The sequence below is a fragment of the Desmodus rotundus genome, chromosome 6 (assembly GCF_022682495.2).
Source record: "Desmodus rotundus isolate HL8 chromosome 6, HLdesRot8A.1, whole genome shotgun sequence".
NCBI classification, from domain to species: Eukaryota; Metazoa; Chordata; class Mammalia; order Chiroptera; family Phyllostomidae; genus Desmodus; species Desmodus rotundus.
This window is the reverse complement of record NC_071392.1, coordinates 115,622,194-115,640,151: the sequence shown is the minus strand read 5'-3', so window position 1 is coordinate 115,640,151 and position 17,958 is coordinate 115,622,194. Positions and strand designations below refer to the sequence as shown.

Genomic DNA, 17,958 nt, shown 5'->3' with positions numbered 1-17,958 from the left:
TTGGCAAGGTCAGGGACCCCAATTTTATCCTGAGGTTTCTAGACCATCCTTCAAAGACTGTGTGTGCCCCTAACTCAGGGATGCCCACAGATCACAGGGGTCTCTGGGAATTTCTGCTGACTCATCGTGGGACCTCGGGTGCCTCCCGGCCTTCCCTGTGTCTCAGTCTCCCAACCGCTATTGGATGACCTGGTCCCGAAAGCACATCCTTGCTTCCTGAGCCTCGCATCCCACAAACAGAGCACTGTTGACCAATGAGATCTTGGCATTCCTGGAGTCTCATCCTGGGACTCCTGCGTACTGGCCATCCCATACTGCTGAGGCCAGCCCACCACCATGGCACTTTGCCAAGCAGCTTCTGGGCTGGGAGCTGAGCTCTCCTGCTCCTCAGTCCTGCCAAGATGTGGGAGCTCCCTCAGGTTTTGGCTGGACTGGGTTGGGGGGGTCTGCTTGGATTCTCCAGGAGACAAAGAAGCTGACCTGCGAAGAGTTCCAGCAGGAGCCCCGCTCCCCCTCCCTTCCCCCCTCTCCCTTCCCAGTCCACGTGTCTCTATTGTCTGCTCCCCGCTTCAGGGAAAGACACAGCCTCGGATGTGTCAAAACCACCACCCCCCAGCAGCAGGGAAATTAATTACTGGACGATTTTCACTTCCTCTGGCAGCGCCCGCCTGAGCTAGGCACCGGAACAGGACCGGCTGAGCGGGGCAGGCGTCGGCGTGGAGGAGTTGCTCCCCCCCCACAATTCTGGGAAAAGAAAGTTGAACCCCAAACCCAATAGGAGGCTTCCCAGTGGGAAGCTGCTCTGGAGTGGGGGGACTACTTCCTCCAGTTAAAGCTGAGTGTCCACATTGGCCACTTCAGCATTGAGGGCGAGGGAAAGGACTGGAGGCAGGAAGGTCGCCACTGGCGAGCTCACACTTTTTTCCTCTGCACCCCTTCTTTGGGTCCCCATGTGCCTGAACCCCACCTGCTTGGAGGCTCTCCCTCCCCTCCCCTGGGCTTCTCCCTCTCTCTCGCACTTTTCCTTTCTTTGCATCGCTGGAGGGCTTTCTTTTTGTGTGTCTGGGTCTCTCTCTGCCTCCCGTGGGTGTGTGAGTGTATGTTGCTACTTCTCTCCATCTCCGTCCTTCTTCCGTTTCTCTCGTGTCTTTTTGTCCTTATCTTGGTCTCTCTGGTTCTATTTCTACCTCTTCAGTGTGTCTCTCTTTCTCTGCATGTCTCTTTCTGTCTTTCTCCGTGGATCTCCTCTCTCTCCTCTCTCTCTTCCCCCCACCCCATACATACTCCTCTTTCTCTGTGTCTGTCTCCGCGCCTTTCTCGCCCTCACTTTCTCCCCTCCTGCCTGCCCGCTGCTCCCTGCGCCTGGCCTGCCCCCACCGCCGCCGGTTCAGGGGAACGTGTGCGGAGCGATTGTCCTGGGGGACATTTGATGGATTAGAGCGCTGAACAGTTCCATTGCTAGGGGACCACCTGATCTCCTCCAGCTTGCGTCCCATATAAAGCCGGCAGCCGGAGTGCTGAGCACAGCTCCAGCGATCGCCTGTCTGCGCGCCGCCGCCGCCAAGCCCGAGCCGAGCCGGGCGGCTGCCACTGGGGCCGGCTCGGCGCTGCTGTCCGCCAGCCCGCCCGCTGGGAGCTGTCCAGTGCTGAAACCCCGCGCAGACAGCCAATCGCGCCCGGCTGGCCGCCTCCCCCCACCAGGGCCCCACGCAAGTGCCCCCGACGAGCCCCCCGCCAGTCGCAACATGCCGCGCTCCTTCCTGGTAAAGAAGATCAAAGGGGATGGCTTCCAGTGCAGCGGGGTGCCAGCCCCCACTTATCACCCTTTGGAGACCGCCTACGTGCTGCCTGGCGCCCGGGGGCCGCCCGGGGACAACGGTGAGTGGGACCGGCGCGGGGGTGGAGGGAAGGGGGTTCGGGCCCTCACCAACTCGGGCTACGAGGAGGGGTGCGCCGGCGGAGAGCCCCGAGAGGAGACTTCCCTGGCGGCGTGCGCCTCCCGGGCTTCCGGAGGGCCCGGCGGGCGGGGCAGGGGCTAGGTCCCTACAAAGGGAAAGTCGCAGGGTCGGCCCATTCCGAAGCCATGCGCCAGACCGGACTCTGAAAGTTGTGGCCCTAGAACGGGGCTGGAGTGAGGTGTGGCGAGAGAAAGGAGATAGAGGGGCGCCCGTGAAGGGCTAATGCTGGGGAGGCTAATGCACAAGGCGGTCCGAAGGTCCCCTCCCCCTGGCTGAGTGAAGGAAACTGGCCACCTAAGTGTGCTCCCCTGGTGGGGAAGGTAAGCGGACCCAAACTACCAATCTCTGGGGAGATGGGGTTGGCTCCCAGGGGGTAGCTGGGACGCCCTCCTTCCCTTCCAACCTGCTCCCCCTGGCGATGCCAGACAAGTGTTCTCAGGGCCCCTCTCTCAGCAACTCTTTTGTTACCCTCAGCCACATGCCTGCCAAAGGCTGGGCCTGTCCTGGGGACCATGAAGAAGAGGAGATTTCTAGGAGGGGTTCCCCAAAAGTGACTCCTGGTCCCCTGGGCTGGAGTCCCTCCCCACTCCAGCTTCTCACCTGCCTCCAGAATCAGCCCTGCTGCTCCTTCTCAGTCCCCCACCCCCGACACCCTCCATCTCTTCTCAGGGCAAGTTCCTGCGGGGACAAGGGTTTGGGGGACAAGAGAGGTCATTCAGGCCTAGAACAGGATGATCTCTGGAGGGTGTGGGGAAGAACTGAAGACTGCTTCTGTGGACCCATCAAAGGGATCACAAAACCGTTCTTGGTTGGCCCCCACCGGGGCAGGTGTCTGGAGAGGAGGCATCCCTTTGGCAATAAGAAATCTGACATCACATGTGGCATCAGCTTTGGGGGGGGGGAGGAGTGACTCTGTGTGTGTGTGTGTGTGTGTGTGTGTGTGTGAGAGAGAGAGAGAGAGAGAGAGAGAGAGAGGTGGAGAGAGACAGAGAGAGAGAGAGAGAGAGAGAGAAAAGAGGAGAGGAGAGAGGGGAAGGCTGAGGATGAGGAGGAAGCTAGCCTGGCAAAGGTAGGAGCCCAGGAGAGTGGGAGCTCCTGCTTTGGGGATTTCCAAGCACTTCACCCACATTCCATCACTCTGCCAAGCCAGGTAGCAAGAGGGCACTGGGCAAAGGGTTCTGTGACCTCATCAAGGTCAAAGAAATTAGGGAGTGATCAGGAATACAGCTATGGCACCTCAGCCCCTGGCTCACCCAGATAGCCAAGAGAACCAGCCCCCTTTCTTGTCACCCACATGCTCCTTACTCTACTGTCCTCTTTCCTTGACCCCAGGGCCTCTTGGGGTCCAGGACGGAAGCCCAGGGACATGGCTGGGCTTGGCTGAGTGCTGGCAGGACAGAGGGTGGACCTGGGGCCGTGCCAGGGCTGGGGAGTGCGTGCTGGGAGCTGGGCAGAAACTGAAATGCGTGCAATGCTGCGATGGGGATCCCTCCGGGGACAGACAGAGGCCCTGGGCTCGCACCCCTTGAGGTGCCCTTGGTTCTGTCCCCAGGCCAGCTGAGGACAGAGAAGCCCAGAGACTTTCCTCATGCACAGCCAAAACTGCAGGCTGGTCCTCAGGAGGAAGGCAGGAGTGCCTTTCCTTGAATTCAGTCCAAAAAAGCTTTAGAAGGAGCCCCTGAGTGAAAGGTGGGGGCAGGGTCACAGCAACGCAATCAGCAGAGGCGCTCCTGTAGGGGTTCTACTGGATTCAGCACCCTAGAACCGCCCTTATCTTTGGCTCTTTCCCCAAAGGGCTCTGCATCAGCTCCCTGACCACATGGGAATCCCAAAACTGCCCCAATAGTCTGATACCCGGCCCAGAGCTCTGGGAGGCCTTGGCTCTAGATCTCTGGCTTGCTATGTGACCTTGGGCAAGTGCCTTCCCTTCGCTGGTCCTCTGTCTCCCCAGCAGTAAAAGAGTTTGGATAGTATGAACTAAGTATCCTTCCAACTCTGACAATCTCCATTTCTATGAAGGTCTAGTGTGATGTGGGAGGCCCTGGAGATGCCTGCACGAGAGTCTAAAAGAATGCAGGGGACCATTGTCAGGGTTTTTGTAGGGCTGTATTTAACAACCAATGCCTGGCTAGGGTGGCAGAGTTTCTGAGACCTGGCATTTTTCTTGGCTTCGGTCTTTGCAGGCTGCCCCGCGGTGCAGGCAGGCACCCTGGCCTGGCTGCCTTGGCCATGTCTGCAGTAGACAGTTGGTGCCAGAGACCAAGGGGTGACCCTTCAAGCTGGCTATGACCGAGAAACACAGGGCCTGTCTTATCCTGTTTTCAGGGGCCTCTCTCGTCCCTGGGGTGTGGCCAGGCTGGGCAGCTAGGGCTCCCTCATTCCATGGTTGGTAGGGGTGCTAGGGTCCTCGGAGAGCCTGCCAGCTCCGAGTGGTCCGTTGTCTCTGCTCTGCCGGAAATAACCTTGCTGAGCGTTTGAGGGAAGTGTGAAAAATTGCTGAGCTGACGTTTTTTCTCTCCCAGCGTGTGTAAGTGTGCTGGGTAAACAAGGAGAAAGAGAGGAGGGGGGAGGTGAGGAGAGTGAGGGAGGCAAGCAGGGAGGGAGGAGAAGGGAGGGAGAGAGGGAGGGCCTGGGGCTGGAGATAGTTCCAGTTATTAGAAAGATCCTCTTACCAGCCGTTCCTGCAGCAAGGGCTGCAGGGTCAGAAGGATGGTGGGAGGGGAATGCGGGGGGTGAGGAGGGGCCTGTGAAGGTGCAGGTCAAGGGAATCAAAGGCTCCTAACTGATGAAGATGCAAGACCCCACATGAAAGAGGCGCACCCCCAGCTCAGGGAATGCCTGGGAGTGCTGGAGAATTCCTGGAGGACTCCCACACACTTACACACACACAGAGCGTCGCTCCTCTTTGCTTCCCTGCCCCGGTCCTTTTCAGCTTCCATGGGCTGGGCAGAGGGTGCAGCAGGCGTGTCTGGCCTTCGGGCTCCCCCCAAACCACAGAACCCATACCTAGGGGAGGGGCAGCCCCCCCAAATGGGGAAAGCTCTGCAGAGCTCCGGAAAGAAGGAAGACCAGATCTAATTTCACCATCCTCTCCAATACGATGCCTCTTTTTCTCCCCTCCCTCCTCCACTGTGTTCTGCCTCCTTGGAGCCTCCCTTCCCCTCCTCTCTCCTGGGTGATTCTGAGCGCAGATTCAGTCTGTGGGTGAGATGCCAACTCATATCCTCCTAACCCTTTCAGAAACTAGCCCTCCAATTCCACCAAGTGCCCCCCTTCACAGGCCCGGGCTCCCTTCCAGGGGGGGGATACCGTGGACTCTCACCATCCCAGAGAAGACTGCCACCCACCCTTTGCAAAGCAGTGGTCTCTCTGGACCCCAGCTGAGTGCCTACCTTCTTCATACCTTATCTGTGAGCCCCAGCTGGGCCCCAGGTCCCCCTGCCTCTGCACCCCTTGCTGGTCCTGCCCTCCTACTCCTTCAGAGAGCATTCGACCCAGGCAGATGAGGGATCAATGCCAATCCAATAACACAGTTGTCTGCCCTCCACCGCTACATTAAGTCTCCCTGCTAGCAGGCCGAGGAAGCACTCCTACTTCTGCCCGGGGGCTTATCTGGTTGACACATCACACCGGTGCCCACTTCCTCACTCCCCCTGATGGCGCCAGGGAGTCGCTCAGGCCAGGCCCAGGAGCCTGACCGAAAAGCCTCAACATATCCGCCCCACACCTCAGAAAGTCCATCTGGGGAGCAGGGATACAACAGGGCTGCCCAATTCCGTGGCAAAGGGGGCCCAGAGAAGGTTGGGGGGGTGCCCAATGACACACAGCAAGTGCATCTGAGTCTTCTTTAACCATGACTTCCCCTGGCACCTTGGTCTTGACCTGGGTCCACGGTCCAGATTACAGCGACTTCGGAGATCCAGGTCCGATGTCCAGTCCAACATCGAGGTCCAGGTCTGAGGTCCAGGTCCCATGTCTATACCCAATGTCTATATCCCACCCTAGGTCTAGGACTAGGTCTGAGGGTCCAGGGTCATCGTCTGAAATTGTAGGTCCAGTCCAAGATTCAGAACAAATCCATGTCCAAGTTCAAATTTTGACATCCGGGATCAGGTCAATGTTCAGGGTCCAGGTCCAATTTTTAGTCCAAGGTCATGTCCAGGTCCATTCTCAAGGCTGGCTAGACTTCCTCTGTGGCTTTGGATTAATCTTCCCTACCCCAGCCTCGGTTTCCTTCTCATTAAATCAAGCAGTTGAACTTGATCTCTTTCAGCTCTGACTTTCTAAGGATCCAGAGATCTGATTTTCCTAAGAATTAGTCAGCGGGAGTATGGAACAACAAGGCCCATGTGGAATATGAAATTTGGGGCCCATGGTTCCCCTAAAGCCTGGGGTCGTAAGGGGTACACGAGGGGTCCAAGCGGAGCCTCCACTCTTTGGACGGTCTCAGCCTGTGGTTCCTGGGGGGGGGGGGGCAGGAGAGCACATCAAGTCCCCATGTTGGCCCAGCAATTGATGTGTCCCCAAGACTCCCCACGCGCGCACACACACACAGGGTATTAGTGCACATGGGGGTATTAGCTCTGACCTACAGGGGCAAACCGAGGGCCAGGGGGGGCCCACGACTTGCCCGAGGTCACAAGGGCATCAGTGGTGGACCCTGTCACACCTCCCTGGTGAGTGCTTCACCTACATTGTAGGGGGGCCCACAGCCTGCAGGCCTCTGGTAGGCATGGTGAGACGCTAAGAGATGAGGCCCCTCAAACTCCTGGCCCATCCCAGCTGTGGTCTCCCCTGGAGTGACCACAGCCAGCCTCCGGGCAGGAAGGGAGGTTGAAATGGGCTCTCTGACTCCACCTGTCTGGGGCAGAGAGAGGGTAGGGCAGGAAGCAAGGGCCAGGGAAGCAACGGCACATGCTGTGCACGACACCTGGTCTGGTCTCCAGCAGGAGGCCCAGAAACAGGCTATCCAAGACCCCCTGAGGGAGCAGGAGGCTGCCCCACCACCCGTGCTGGGAAATGCAAGACCCTCAGCCACCCACTCCTACCTCCAGACCCCTTGAAAAATCTTTCCTATTGATTCCTGCAGAGCTGTGGACCTCCCTGTGGGCTGCAGGAACTGGGTCACGGCCAGGAAAAACCAGAATATGGGGGATTTCAGGAGGTGGAGGTGGGCCATGGAATCCTCTAGACACTCCCTGGGTCTGGGTCAAGGGTCATCAGCACCATGCCCTACAGCCCTGGTCGTGTTGGGCCAAACCTCACTCTGCCTCTGCTCATCTGGACTCAGGGACCCCTCCCCAGTGGGCAGGTATACCAGCTGCCAGGCCCCTGGAGGAGGTGGGTGTCATTTCTGGTCCAGTGCCCGGGGAACTGCTAACAAAGATGCTATAATAAGGGGAGGGGGAGGTACCAGCCCCTTTGCCCAGCTCTGTGAGCAGACAGGAGAAACTATTTTTATCCCGCTTTGCTGCTGACAGACCTGGCTTTCTGCTCAGCTGGCTGGAGCTGATTCTCGAGGCCCGAGGCCCTGGCACAGCAAGAAGCAGCTCTAAATATACCCAGGCAGCAGCCCCTCCAGCCCCCACCACCAAGCGGGGCTAGGCCCTCCTCAGGAAACTGGGCCACCTGGGAAGCTGGCCCACCACGCAGCCCTCTCTGTATCTGCCCTACTCAAGACAAGTCAAGTGGGATTGGGGCTAGAAGTTCCCTGGAGGAAGTTTGGGACCCTGGGAATCTGGGAGAGACTGAGAAAAGGAGCTCTGGACTGGGAGGCAGGAGCTCTGACTTCAATCTGCTTTGTGATGGAGTGGGGCCAGGGCCCCTCTCTGGGCCTCAGTTTCTGCAGAACCAGGACCCTAGAAAAAGTGCCCATCGCGCTCCCTAACACACAAGCTAATTAAAGCACTGAACAGGGGACCTTGTGTACAGTAAGTGCTTGTAAGTGTCAATCATCACTTTTATTAATTATTATGTACAAAAATCCACATGGGGCTGCAGCATTTTCTGGAACAATAGCTTCTCCCCACCCTGAACACCCCATCATCCCCTCAGACGCAGGCCAACTGGCGGATATTGTCTGAAGAAATCCACCACCCCCACTGATTAGAAAAATCTTTCCTCCCAGAGCCAGTCTCCATGCCTGCTCAGGTGTTTTGAAAAAAACACAGGCTTTGGAGGGTTTCAACCCCAACACCTCCTCTGGTAACCCTGGGCAAATCCTCTCCCCTCTCTGGGCCTCTGGGCTTATGAGTGCAGCGCTCCACCCCCAGTGCCAGGGAATGGTGCAGGGGGAACTGGAGGAGCCGCAGTCCTGCCTGTAGTGCTGGAAGACTCCCCCACGCTCACCCCCCACGGGTCAGAGAGTCAGATGAGACAGCCTCTGAGAGGGTCCAGCACCTTAATTCTCATAAAATCCCCTTCCCACCACTCTTCTGGGTGCAGAGGATTTTTTTTAAACGGACTCTGGACCTCCAATCTGAACTATCGAGACTCTTAGGGAAAACCAGAAGTCATTCTCAGGTGACCTGTACACGGCATCTCCACATCACCAGTGTTTCTGAGCCTTCCCCATCACCCCGTCTGGCCGGGATGGCTCTAGTTCCTACTCTAAAATGGGGGCATTTGAGCCCAGAGAGGCTTCGTGACGTGCCTGAGGTCACAGATCTAGGGTATGAGTGCAAGGGCCAGGATGGAAGCCGGGTCTCCTCCCTCTGGGTCTCTGGGCTTCCCTGCCTCTGTGGGAACCCAAACAAGAGAGCCCTGTCCCACCCTGGCAGCTGAGGGACAGCAGCTCAGCCTTCTGTAGTCACCTGTGGGGCAGAGGAAGGCACCCAGAACCCATCTGGGTGCCATGTACAGAGTTAAGGTATGGCTTAGAGCGTCCTAAAGAATTCTCCAGAGCTGAGGCCCCGACACGTAAGGTGCTTCGCACAAGGCCGCCCAGTGACCCTGGGCGTGTTACTTAACTGCCACGTGCGCGAAACACTCATGCGTCTCCTGCTCTCCGGCCCACTGGAAGGATGTCACCAGGAAATTAAGGGATAATAATAACGATTATAACAGCTTGAGAAGCTATTGTGTGCCGGGCATTGTTCTAAGGTCTTTACATGCATTAATCCATTCAATCCTATTATGAGCTTCCTTATACAGAGGTGGCATAAAAAGGTTAAAGAACTTGCCAGAGGTCACAGAGCTAAGGAAGTCAGTGGATCTGAGCAGAATGAGGTGGGGTTGATGGGGGGTGAGGGACAGGACCATGGGCATCACTGGGCAATCTATTCAGCACCAGGCAGAAGGGGTCTTCAAAGCATCTCAGTCAACCTTCATCCTTAGAGACCAAGTCCAGAGGGGTGAAACGACCTGGCCAAGCTCACAAAGCAAGTTAGACCACCTCCTTCTAACAGCCCCACTCCATCCCACAGCCCATGGCAAACTCCACAGCTTCTGGGCATCAGGTGTGGCCCCAAAAATTCCTGTCCCGAAGGCAATTCCACATCTGTTCTTAGGCAGATGAGCAACCTTTCTTGAAGGTACTCCTATTTTTCTGTAAAGAATCTCCCAGATACAGGAATAAGATGCTGCAGTGCTGCAGGCCACCGCCAGAGGGCGCTGTGGGCAGGGAGCCCAGATTGGGTGAGAACTGCCTGGTTCGTTGCACTTCTATTACCTGCCAGAAGTTTTCTCACCAGAACATGAAGTAGAAATTACATGTCCTGGGTGAGGAAACAGAGAGGAGCAGCAAGGTATGTCCAGACAGACGCCAAGAAAACTGCAGCACGGAAACCCCTGTGGGGAGATCGTTATTACTACTTAACAATAACGGCAAACACGTACTGTGGGTTTACAATGTGCCAGGCCCTGGGCTGGAATCCGGACTCGAAGTTACTAGCTGTGAGGCCCTGGGCATGTTCCGGAACTACCTTGTGACTCAGCTTCCTCATCTGTAACACGGTGACAACCCTAGAGTCACACGGGCGAAATGCATCCATGTGTGGGAGGCCCCCAAACGGGTGTCTGACACATAAGTCCTGTAGCAGTATCCGTTATTATTTACTTTTCACTTACTGTTCATTCGTGGACTCCTTTTTTTTTTTTTTTTTTAATTTATTTTTTTTTAATTTTTTTTTTTTGTTATTCAATTACAGTTGTATGCCTTTTCTCCCCATCCCTCCACCCCACCCCAGCTGAACCCACCTCCCTCCCCCCTCTCCACCCTCCCCCTTGGTTTTGTCCATGTGTCCTTTATAGTAGTTCCTGTAATCCCCTCTACCCACTGTCCCCGCCCCCACCCCCCACCCCCGCATTCGTGGACTCCTTGCTACAACTGTGTGAACTAGATGCCTTTATTACCCCTCACATTACAGCTAGGGATAAAGAAGCAAAGAGAGATCAAGCAGTTGGTCCAAGATCACACAGCTGGGAATAGTCAAGCTGGAACTCCACCCAGGTAGCAGAGGCTCTGATGGGTGCGCTTAACCCTTACGCCATCCTTCCTTTGGGATGGAATGTGCGAGGCACTGGTCGAATACTCAGCCACCCCCAACAAAAACTGCATTCTATTCCCATAACCAGTGAAAGGACCTGAGGCACACAAAGACGCCTGACTTGCTCAAGGACACCCAGCTGGAATCTGTGTAGGGAATCAAGTCACCCCGAACCAGGCAGGCAGGGTAGCCTGTAGCAGACCCAGCCGGGCTGGCCTGGCAAACCTTTATCACCCATTTCACAAATACTGAATGCCAACTAGCCTGGCCACTGGTTATAGGGAGTGAGCCACCCAGCCTCCGCCCCCTCCTCGGGGACCTCCAATGTAGGGAAACTGGGGGGCAACGCAGTGAGTTCTACTCCTCGCTCCATCCTCTGAGCAAGTACCGTCGCCACTCCGTACCCCAGTTTCCTTCTCTGTAATATAAGAATTTTTGTGATGGTTCAATGAGGCAGGTGATGGAAGCGAAGCACTCAGCCCAGAACCTGGCCCATAGCAAGTGCTTGATAAATATAAGCTAATAGTATTGCCATCAGTAATTACAATGGGAAGAAATACTGAAGGAGTAGGAGAGGGGCTGGGTATTTAACTCAGTCTGACACAATATTCCCTGAACACTGGGGGCTTGAGTACTAGGCCTGACTCCTGGAGTGGGAGGTGGGACACTCTTCAGCCTGAAGGCAGGCAGGAGGGGGGAAATGGGGTGCTGAGAGGCTGTGCAATCCTCCCCCACTAAAAAAGTGCTACCACCACGGCCCTGTCGGCATCTGACCACACAGCCCCTCCCTACCGAGTCCTCCACCCAGACAACCCCCAATCACATCCATGTGCAGAGGGTCCTGTGCAAGCGGTGGAAGGGACCGAGGTAAAAATAAGGGTACATCCTGTCTTCGCAGTTGGCAGATAGTCTGCACAGATTCGCCCTGTGACCACACTAAATGCCAGATGAGAGGCAAGGGGCGCCTAAACCCTACTGCTCTCTGGAAGCGGAGGACAGTGGAAACATTTGGTTAATTCAGTATTAGGTTGATAAGCTTGTGTACGCATGCCAGAAACGCTCCCGGGAGCCCCGGTCCCAGGGTCCTCAGGGAGAGTGCTAAGACCATGCTAGGCGCTGGGAGGCAAGGTGGGGGGCATGCTCTTGGGAAACCACCGTGGAGTCCCCTGGGAGAGCCCCAACCTGCACACTCACCAGTCACTCAAACCCAACATGGACAGGATTTCTGGTTCAACTCTAGAAAGGAGGGAAGAGGAGGCGGAGGGGGAGGTGAATTCTCACAGGCAGACATCAGAAGGCATCTAGTGGAGCAGGGAGCAAAGCAGGTTCCAGAGCAATACAAGGAAGTCCCCTTCCTGGAGCACCTATTACATGCCACTCACTTGGCCTGAAATCCCCCAGCAACCCCGGGGGCAGGGGCGGGGACGGGGCGGGGTGGGGGGGCGTCTACAAGGTTTGTGATCCATTCATGCAACATCTACCCATCACATACCTCTTCTGGGCCAGGCAGAGGCTGGGCACACAGATCCGTCCCTGGGAAGCTTCGTCTGGTGAGGAAGGCAGACAATTAAATAATCTTCAGTGAAATCACTATTTTGAGCAAGTAAAATGCACAATTTTAATAGCTAATATTTATATAGCAATTACTGTGTGCTCCCTTTCTCTCTTTCTCAATTTCCTTACATGGAAAACGGGGATTATAATGGCACCTGCTTGGTAGGGTCTGTGACCGTTGTGAGAGTCAGCCTGGGGAAGGCGCACAATACAAGCTTAATACGTGGTTCTACTCACCACTTCCCTGAGAATTTCCAAAACCCGGGCAAGGAGTGTCCGATTATAAGCTCTGTTTTGTACGTGAGGACACAGATTCAGGGAAGTTACAGAACTAGAATGGCAGAATAATGTCCGAACAGAGAAAGCATGAGCTTTGGCCTCAGGCTGCCAAGGTTTGAGTCCTGGCTCCATCACCTGGCTAAGCGGTGGGCTGAGACTCTGTGCCTCAGTTTCTCTACCTGTAAAGTGGGTGTAATAAAAATAAGAGCGTATGACTGCAAGCACTTGACAAGCTAGGGAAAACAAACCCAGCAGAACAGAGCGGGGACACTGCTCCAGGAGGGTGGGGTGAGGATTACTTTGACTGCAGTCCACGCAAAAAGGATTTGAACCCACGCAGCACCAAGAGCCTGACACCAAGAGCAAAGATGCCTGACAGCGACCATTGCCTTCCCAGCAGCCATCATCTTCCAAGAGCTGGAGGGCCTGGGGAGTGATCTGCCCCACGCGGGAAGCCCTCTTCCGCACCTCACCTTCCTCCCGCTCCCTTCTCGCCCCCCCGCCCCAGGTTACGCCCCGCACTGCCTTCCGCCCAGCAGCTACGATGTGGACCAGAAGCCAGGCCTGGAGCTGGCGCCCGCCGAGCCCCCGTACCCGCCGGCGGCGCCAGAAGAGTACAGCGACCCCGAAAGCCCGCAGTCCAGCCTGTCGGCGCGCTACTTCCGCGGGGAGGCGGCCGTGACCGACAGCTACTCCATGGACGCCTTCTTCATCTCGGACGGGCGCTCGCGGCGGCGGCGGGGCGGGGGCGGCGGGGACGCGGGGGGCCCGGGGGACGCCGCGAGCGCCGGGGGACGCGCGGGGCGCGCGGGGGCACCTGCGGGCGGTGGGCACCGGCACGCGTGCGCCGAGTGCGGCAAGACCTACGCCACGTCCTCGAACCTGAGCCGCCACAAGCAGACGCACCGCAGCCTGGACAGCCAGCAGGCGCGCAAGTGCCCGACGTGCGGCAAGGCCTACGTGTCCATGCCCGCGCTGGCCATGCACGTGCTCACGCACAACCTGCGCCACAAGTGCGGCGTGTGCGGCAAGGCCTTCTCGCGGCCCTGGCTACTGCAGGGCCACATGCGCTCGCACACGGGCGAGAAGCCCTTCGGCTGCGCGCACTGCGGCAAGGCCTTCGCCGACCGCTCCAACCTGCGCGCTCACATGCAGACGCACTCGGCCTTCAAGCATTACCGCTGTCGCCAGTGCGACAAGAGCTTCGCGCTCAAGTCCTACCTCCACAAGCACTGCGAGGCCGCCTGCGTCAAGGGAGCCGAGCCGCCCCCGCCGCCCCCAGCCGGCCCCGCCAGCTGAGCCTCCCGCGCCACCGCCGCGCCCGGAACTCGCTCTCCACGCGCCCCGGGCCCCCTACCCGTGCCCTCTCCACCCCCCCAGCTGCGTTTCCCTGTCCACGACCCTCGTGGCGTCCCCTCTCCCAGCCCAGAACTTTTCTCTCCAGTCCCAAACCCACAGCTCTCCTGGCACTGTCTTCCCCAGCGCATCCCGACCAGTGTGTCCTTTCCGGCTCGCAACGCTCGGACCTTGACCCCCTGTCCGCCCCCTCAAGGCTCCCAACTCAGGCACCAGGTCCGCGCCCCTCCCGGGGCTCAGAGCCGGAACTTTCTCCCGCCCAGACCCCGCGCCTTTCCCCTTCCAGCGTTCAGACCTTTCCTCTCACTTCTCAGCTGAGTCGCCGCGACCTCTCCTCTACTGGAGGCCCCAGTCTAAGGCTCAAACCTGCCCTTGACGGTCACGCCTGCCTTCGTTTTCCCATCCGCACTCGGATGCAGGGCCTGCAGCCCCTAAGCCACATTCCAACGCCCGGCCATCCCTCTGGCCTCTTCGGGGAGTCTCTTTGTAGGTGTCAGCCCTCATCCCCGCCACACCCGGGCCTTAGGCCAGACATTCACACACAATCGCCCGCCCACCCTCTTCCATCCCGGGGGTCCTTCCCAACCACCTCCTGCTCCCTCCAGACCCCCACTTCCCTCTAGCATCTCTCACCCCTCAGAGTTCTCATGACCTGGGGCAGACTTCAGGGGCAGTTCAAGCCCCATCCCCTAAAGAAGCCGCTCTTTCACCCCGACAGCCTCTCCCTGGGTTTCCAGACTCAAGCTGCCCAATGCCGATTCTCCGAGCACTTTCCCTCCCTAGGACTGCAGGTACCCTCCTTATTTGTTGCAGGGAGGTCTGGGGCACCTCACAAATGCCCTTCCCCTGTCCGTCTGGGCCTCCCCAGTTATTTATTTGTGTATTTATTTATTTATCTATTTATTATTATATTTAATCTCTTGTCCTCACCCAGGGACGGTCTGGCTTCCCCAGCTGGACTGGGGGGTCAGGGAGCCAGACAGGGAGACGGACAGCAAAGGCCATAGAGGGCTGTCCTCCCCACCACACCCCACCCCGTCTCGGGGAGTGAGAGTGCAGCCCCACCCTCATCAGGGCCTGAACTCACTGGGGAAGGAGGCACAAAAATGGGAGGCTGGCCTGCTGACCCTCAACTGGGGGTGGGGGGAGGTGTCAGGAGGTCCAGGCATGGGGCAGGTCCCCACCCTCCCGAGCCTTCCACTCTCACTCCAGGGAGAGCCGGAGAGAGGAGCCTCCTCTTTTGTTTCCTATTGATTCCTCTTCTCGAGGGACCCCAGGTTCCAGGGACCGACTGAGCCCCGGACCCCTCTGGGGCCTCCCTCCCGCTTCGCTCCCCGGGAGGAGCGCTCCCTCCCGGCCACGTCTATGCAACTCTCCCGGGCAGAGGGGCTGGGGCTGCCAGTCGCTCCCCGATGGCCGCCACTACCTCCCCAGCCGCGCTTTGGCATGCCCGGGCGAGGACAGAAGCACACACCTCCGCGCTTACGGGGCCGGCCCTCTCGGCTTTAAGCACACGCCTCTGCCCCATCGCTAGGCGCCCACCTCGGGGACAGGAGTCCTGGGGTCTCCAGCCCTCCCCCTCTGCCCCCAGCCACAAAGGAGGGTGGAGACTGGAGGGGACCCTGGAGTAGGGCCACCTCTCTAGGGCTTCCTGACTCCAGGCCCACCCCGGAAAGAAGGCGGCAGGGATGGGGGAGGAAAAGGCGTCGCAGAAGCAATTACGGAGGGTGTTCACCCTGTAAATAGGAACTTCCGACAGCAATAATTTTCCATGCATGCTAGCCTTTTGGCCATATTTTGTATGAGCGCTTGGCGCTCCCCCTCTCTCCTCCCCCCATCTCCTGACCCAGAACCCCCATTCTTCCCTCACCTCCGGCAGTATTACTTGTAACGCAATTCAGGGATATTAAAGGGACTTTGGCCACTCATCAGCGCCTCTAGACCTTGTGTTTGGGGCGGGAGCGGGGGCGGGGACGGGGCGGGGGGCGGGAAAGTGCCGAGAGGTAGAGGGATTTTTTCCTACTCCATTTCCCTCCCTGTAGCCTGACCAGCCTGTAGCTGCCACCAGGGGTCGCACACACCCAGGGGTCCCGTGACTTCCACAGATTCCAGGCACCCTCAGTCCTAAATAGTCCTCAAACACTGGGGTCGCTCACTCAAAGAGTTCAAGAGCCGGATTAATGACGTAAGTGAATACAGCAGGGGAATTCATTGGGGAATGGTGGAGCCTGTGACTAACGGGAAGGAATGTGCCTCGGCTTGAAGAACCCCAATTCTGATCACACCTCCCAGACAGACTGGAAGCCGGCTTTGCCCCTGGACAGCCAGCTCGCAGCCCCCGCACTCTTCCCCACCACACGCCTTCCTGCTCTGGCCAGGTCTCTGGCCAGCCCTCCTGGTCACACGAGTAGCAAGGGTATGCTTGCAAAAAAAGCTGACTTTGGCTGAAAGTTGTCCAAAAACAATGAACTGCCGCTAGAGGTCACGGGCTACCTGTCATTAAGAGTTCAGGAAGCCACGACCAGTCCACCTTCTGTGCTAGCGGTCTCGGTGAGCTCTCAAAACACAAATCCGCCCTTGCCCTACTCAAAACCGGGGGCCACCAATCCCAGGCCACTAAACCCCAGCCCTCCACGCGGATGCACTGAGTGGTGGGTGGTGGGGCCTGCGCACTTCGGGGGGCGACTGCCAGGCTGGGGGCAGGGGCTGGAGGTTCTCACCCCTCGCCTCTCAGGCTGCCTTTCAGGTTTCCTCCTTTTGTACACAGTGCACTCAACTTTGGGACCCTCGTCCTGTGCACCTCTAGCCCCTGGTGCCTGCCCGCCCTTCCCTTCACACACTCTGCCCAGGCAGCCGCACCCTGAGCTGGGCGCTGGGCGAGTCTCCGGCAATGACAGCAGTGTGGGAACCCCCAGAGTCCCCAAGGGGATTGTGAGGGGAGGAGGCACCTGTTGCCTTCCCTAGCTGTCCACACGCGTCTTCTGCAGCTACTACACACTGCACCTGAGCGGCTGATGCATCAATCCCATTTGTTTCAAACCCAGGGAACAGAACCCACTCTCATTCAGCATTTTAGAAACATCTCATTCCTGTATTAAATCTCTTCCAAGTGGAAGGAAGTTAACACAGGGAATTAGCTGCTGAAAAAAAAACTGTTGCAAGGGCTGAAGGCCCTCAGCTGGGACCCCGCCCACCCCACAGAACTGGCCCACGAAGGGAGCCGCTGCCCCTTCCACAACTGCACGGGGGTGGTCAGGGGGCTGCCCTCCTGAGTTCAAGAACTGGCACAGCAGGGGGGACCCAGGGATCTAGAGGTCCCTGCCACTGCCTCTGTAACTGTCTCCTGTCTCCTACCACCCTGATGGCTCACCCTGGAACAATGTTACAGGAAAACTTAGCACCTCCACGACCATCTTGCCAGTAGTTAAGACACAAGGCAATAAGAAAATGGCCCCTGCCCACTTCTGCCACCCAAACCCCACAGAAGCACATCCAAGTGGCAGAACCTAATTCACTGTCAGTCCCCTTGCTGCAAGGAAGTCTGAGAAATGTAGTTTTAACTCGCTAACACTACAGGGAGATGGGAAGGGAGTATATCCGGCCCAGGTGGAGGTCTGTCATCTATGCCATCCTTCCCTCCTTGACTGGGAGTAATGCAATTTGGGGTCATCAGCTTAAGGGGTGGCCTTAACTGGTCCAAGAGTAATCTCATCCCCTATGGGTTGGGAAATGGGTATATGACTCAATTCTAGCCAATTGAAGAAGTTCGCTGGAAGCTTATGGGGAATTTTGCTTCTTCCCTCTCTTAAGAGAAAGGAAGTGAATGAGGTCTCTTTTCCCCCGGACATGAACAAAGAAGCGTGTCATCTCATGACCACCAAGGGAACCAGCCTTGGTTGGTAGTACGAAGCTCACAACCTGGATGGCAGGGCAGAGAGATGGGGAAAGTGCACGTCCCTGATGACGCCTGGGAGTCACGGAAAAGGCCACCCTGAAGCCCACTCAGTGTGCTGCCTTTGCACTTCGTGGTGAGTGATGCGAATGTCTTCTTTGGTTAAGTCCGTTGGACCAGGTCGCTGTTGCCTGCAGCCCAGAGCACCTCAACCGGAATATCCATATAGATTGTTTTCCACAATTCTCTCAAAGATCCCCATGGTGCAACCCTCTGGTTCTCCTCCTACCTGTCTGGCGGCTCCACCTAGCCTGTACCGGAGGAAGGAACCTACTTCCCCTTCCGCCCTGCGTTCTAGTTTGTGCTCCTCAAGGCTCTCTCCTAGACCCCTCTTCTCACTGCAGATTCTCAGGAAGTAATCTCATTACACCCT

General features: G+C 57.5%; 1 protein-coding gene across 1 annotated transcript; it reads left to right on the top strand.

Annotated features, from left to right (window-relative positions):
* The first annotated feature begins 1,661 nt into the window (after positions 1 to 1,661).
* SCRT2 (scratch family transcriptional repressor 2) lies at positions 1,662 to 13,576 on the top strand. Its single transcript, XM_024559238.3, has 2 exons — positions 1,662 to 1,878; positions 12,786 to 13,576. Exons 1-2 carry the CDS (start codon positions 1,746 to 1,748, stop codon positions 13,574 to 13,576), a joined length of 924 nt encoding a protein of 307 aa, XP_024415006.2. The 5' UTR covers positions 1,662 to 1,745.
* The last annotated feature ends 4,382 nt before the right edge of the window (positions 13,577 to 17,958 follow it).

Bases quoted from the DNA above. Each gene is read 5' to 3' on its own strand.
- SCRT2 (XM_024559238.3), top strand. From the start codon at position 1,746: ATGCCGCGCTCCTTCCTGGTAAAGAAGATCAAAGGGGATGGCTTCCAG. The intron at 1,879-12,785 runs GTGAGTGGGACC...CCCCCGCCCCAG, and splicing joins GGGGCCGCCCGGGGACAACG to GTTACGCCCCGCACTGCCTT.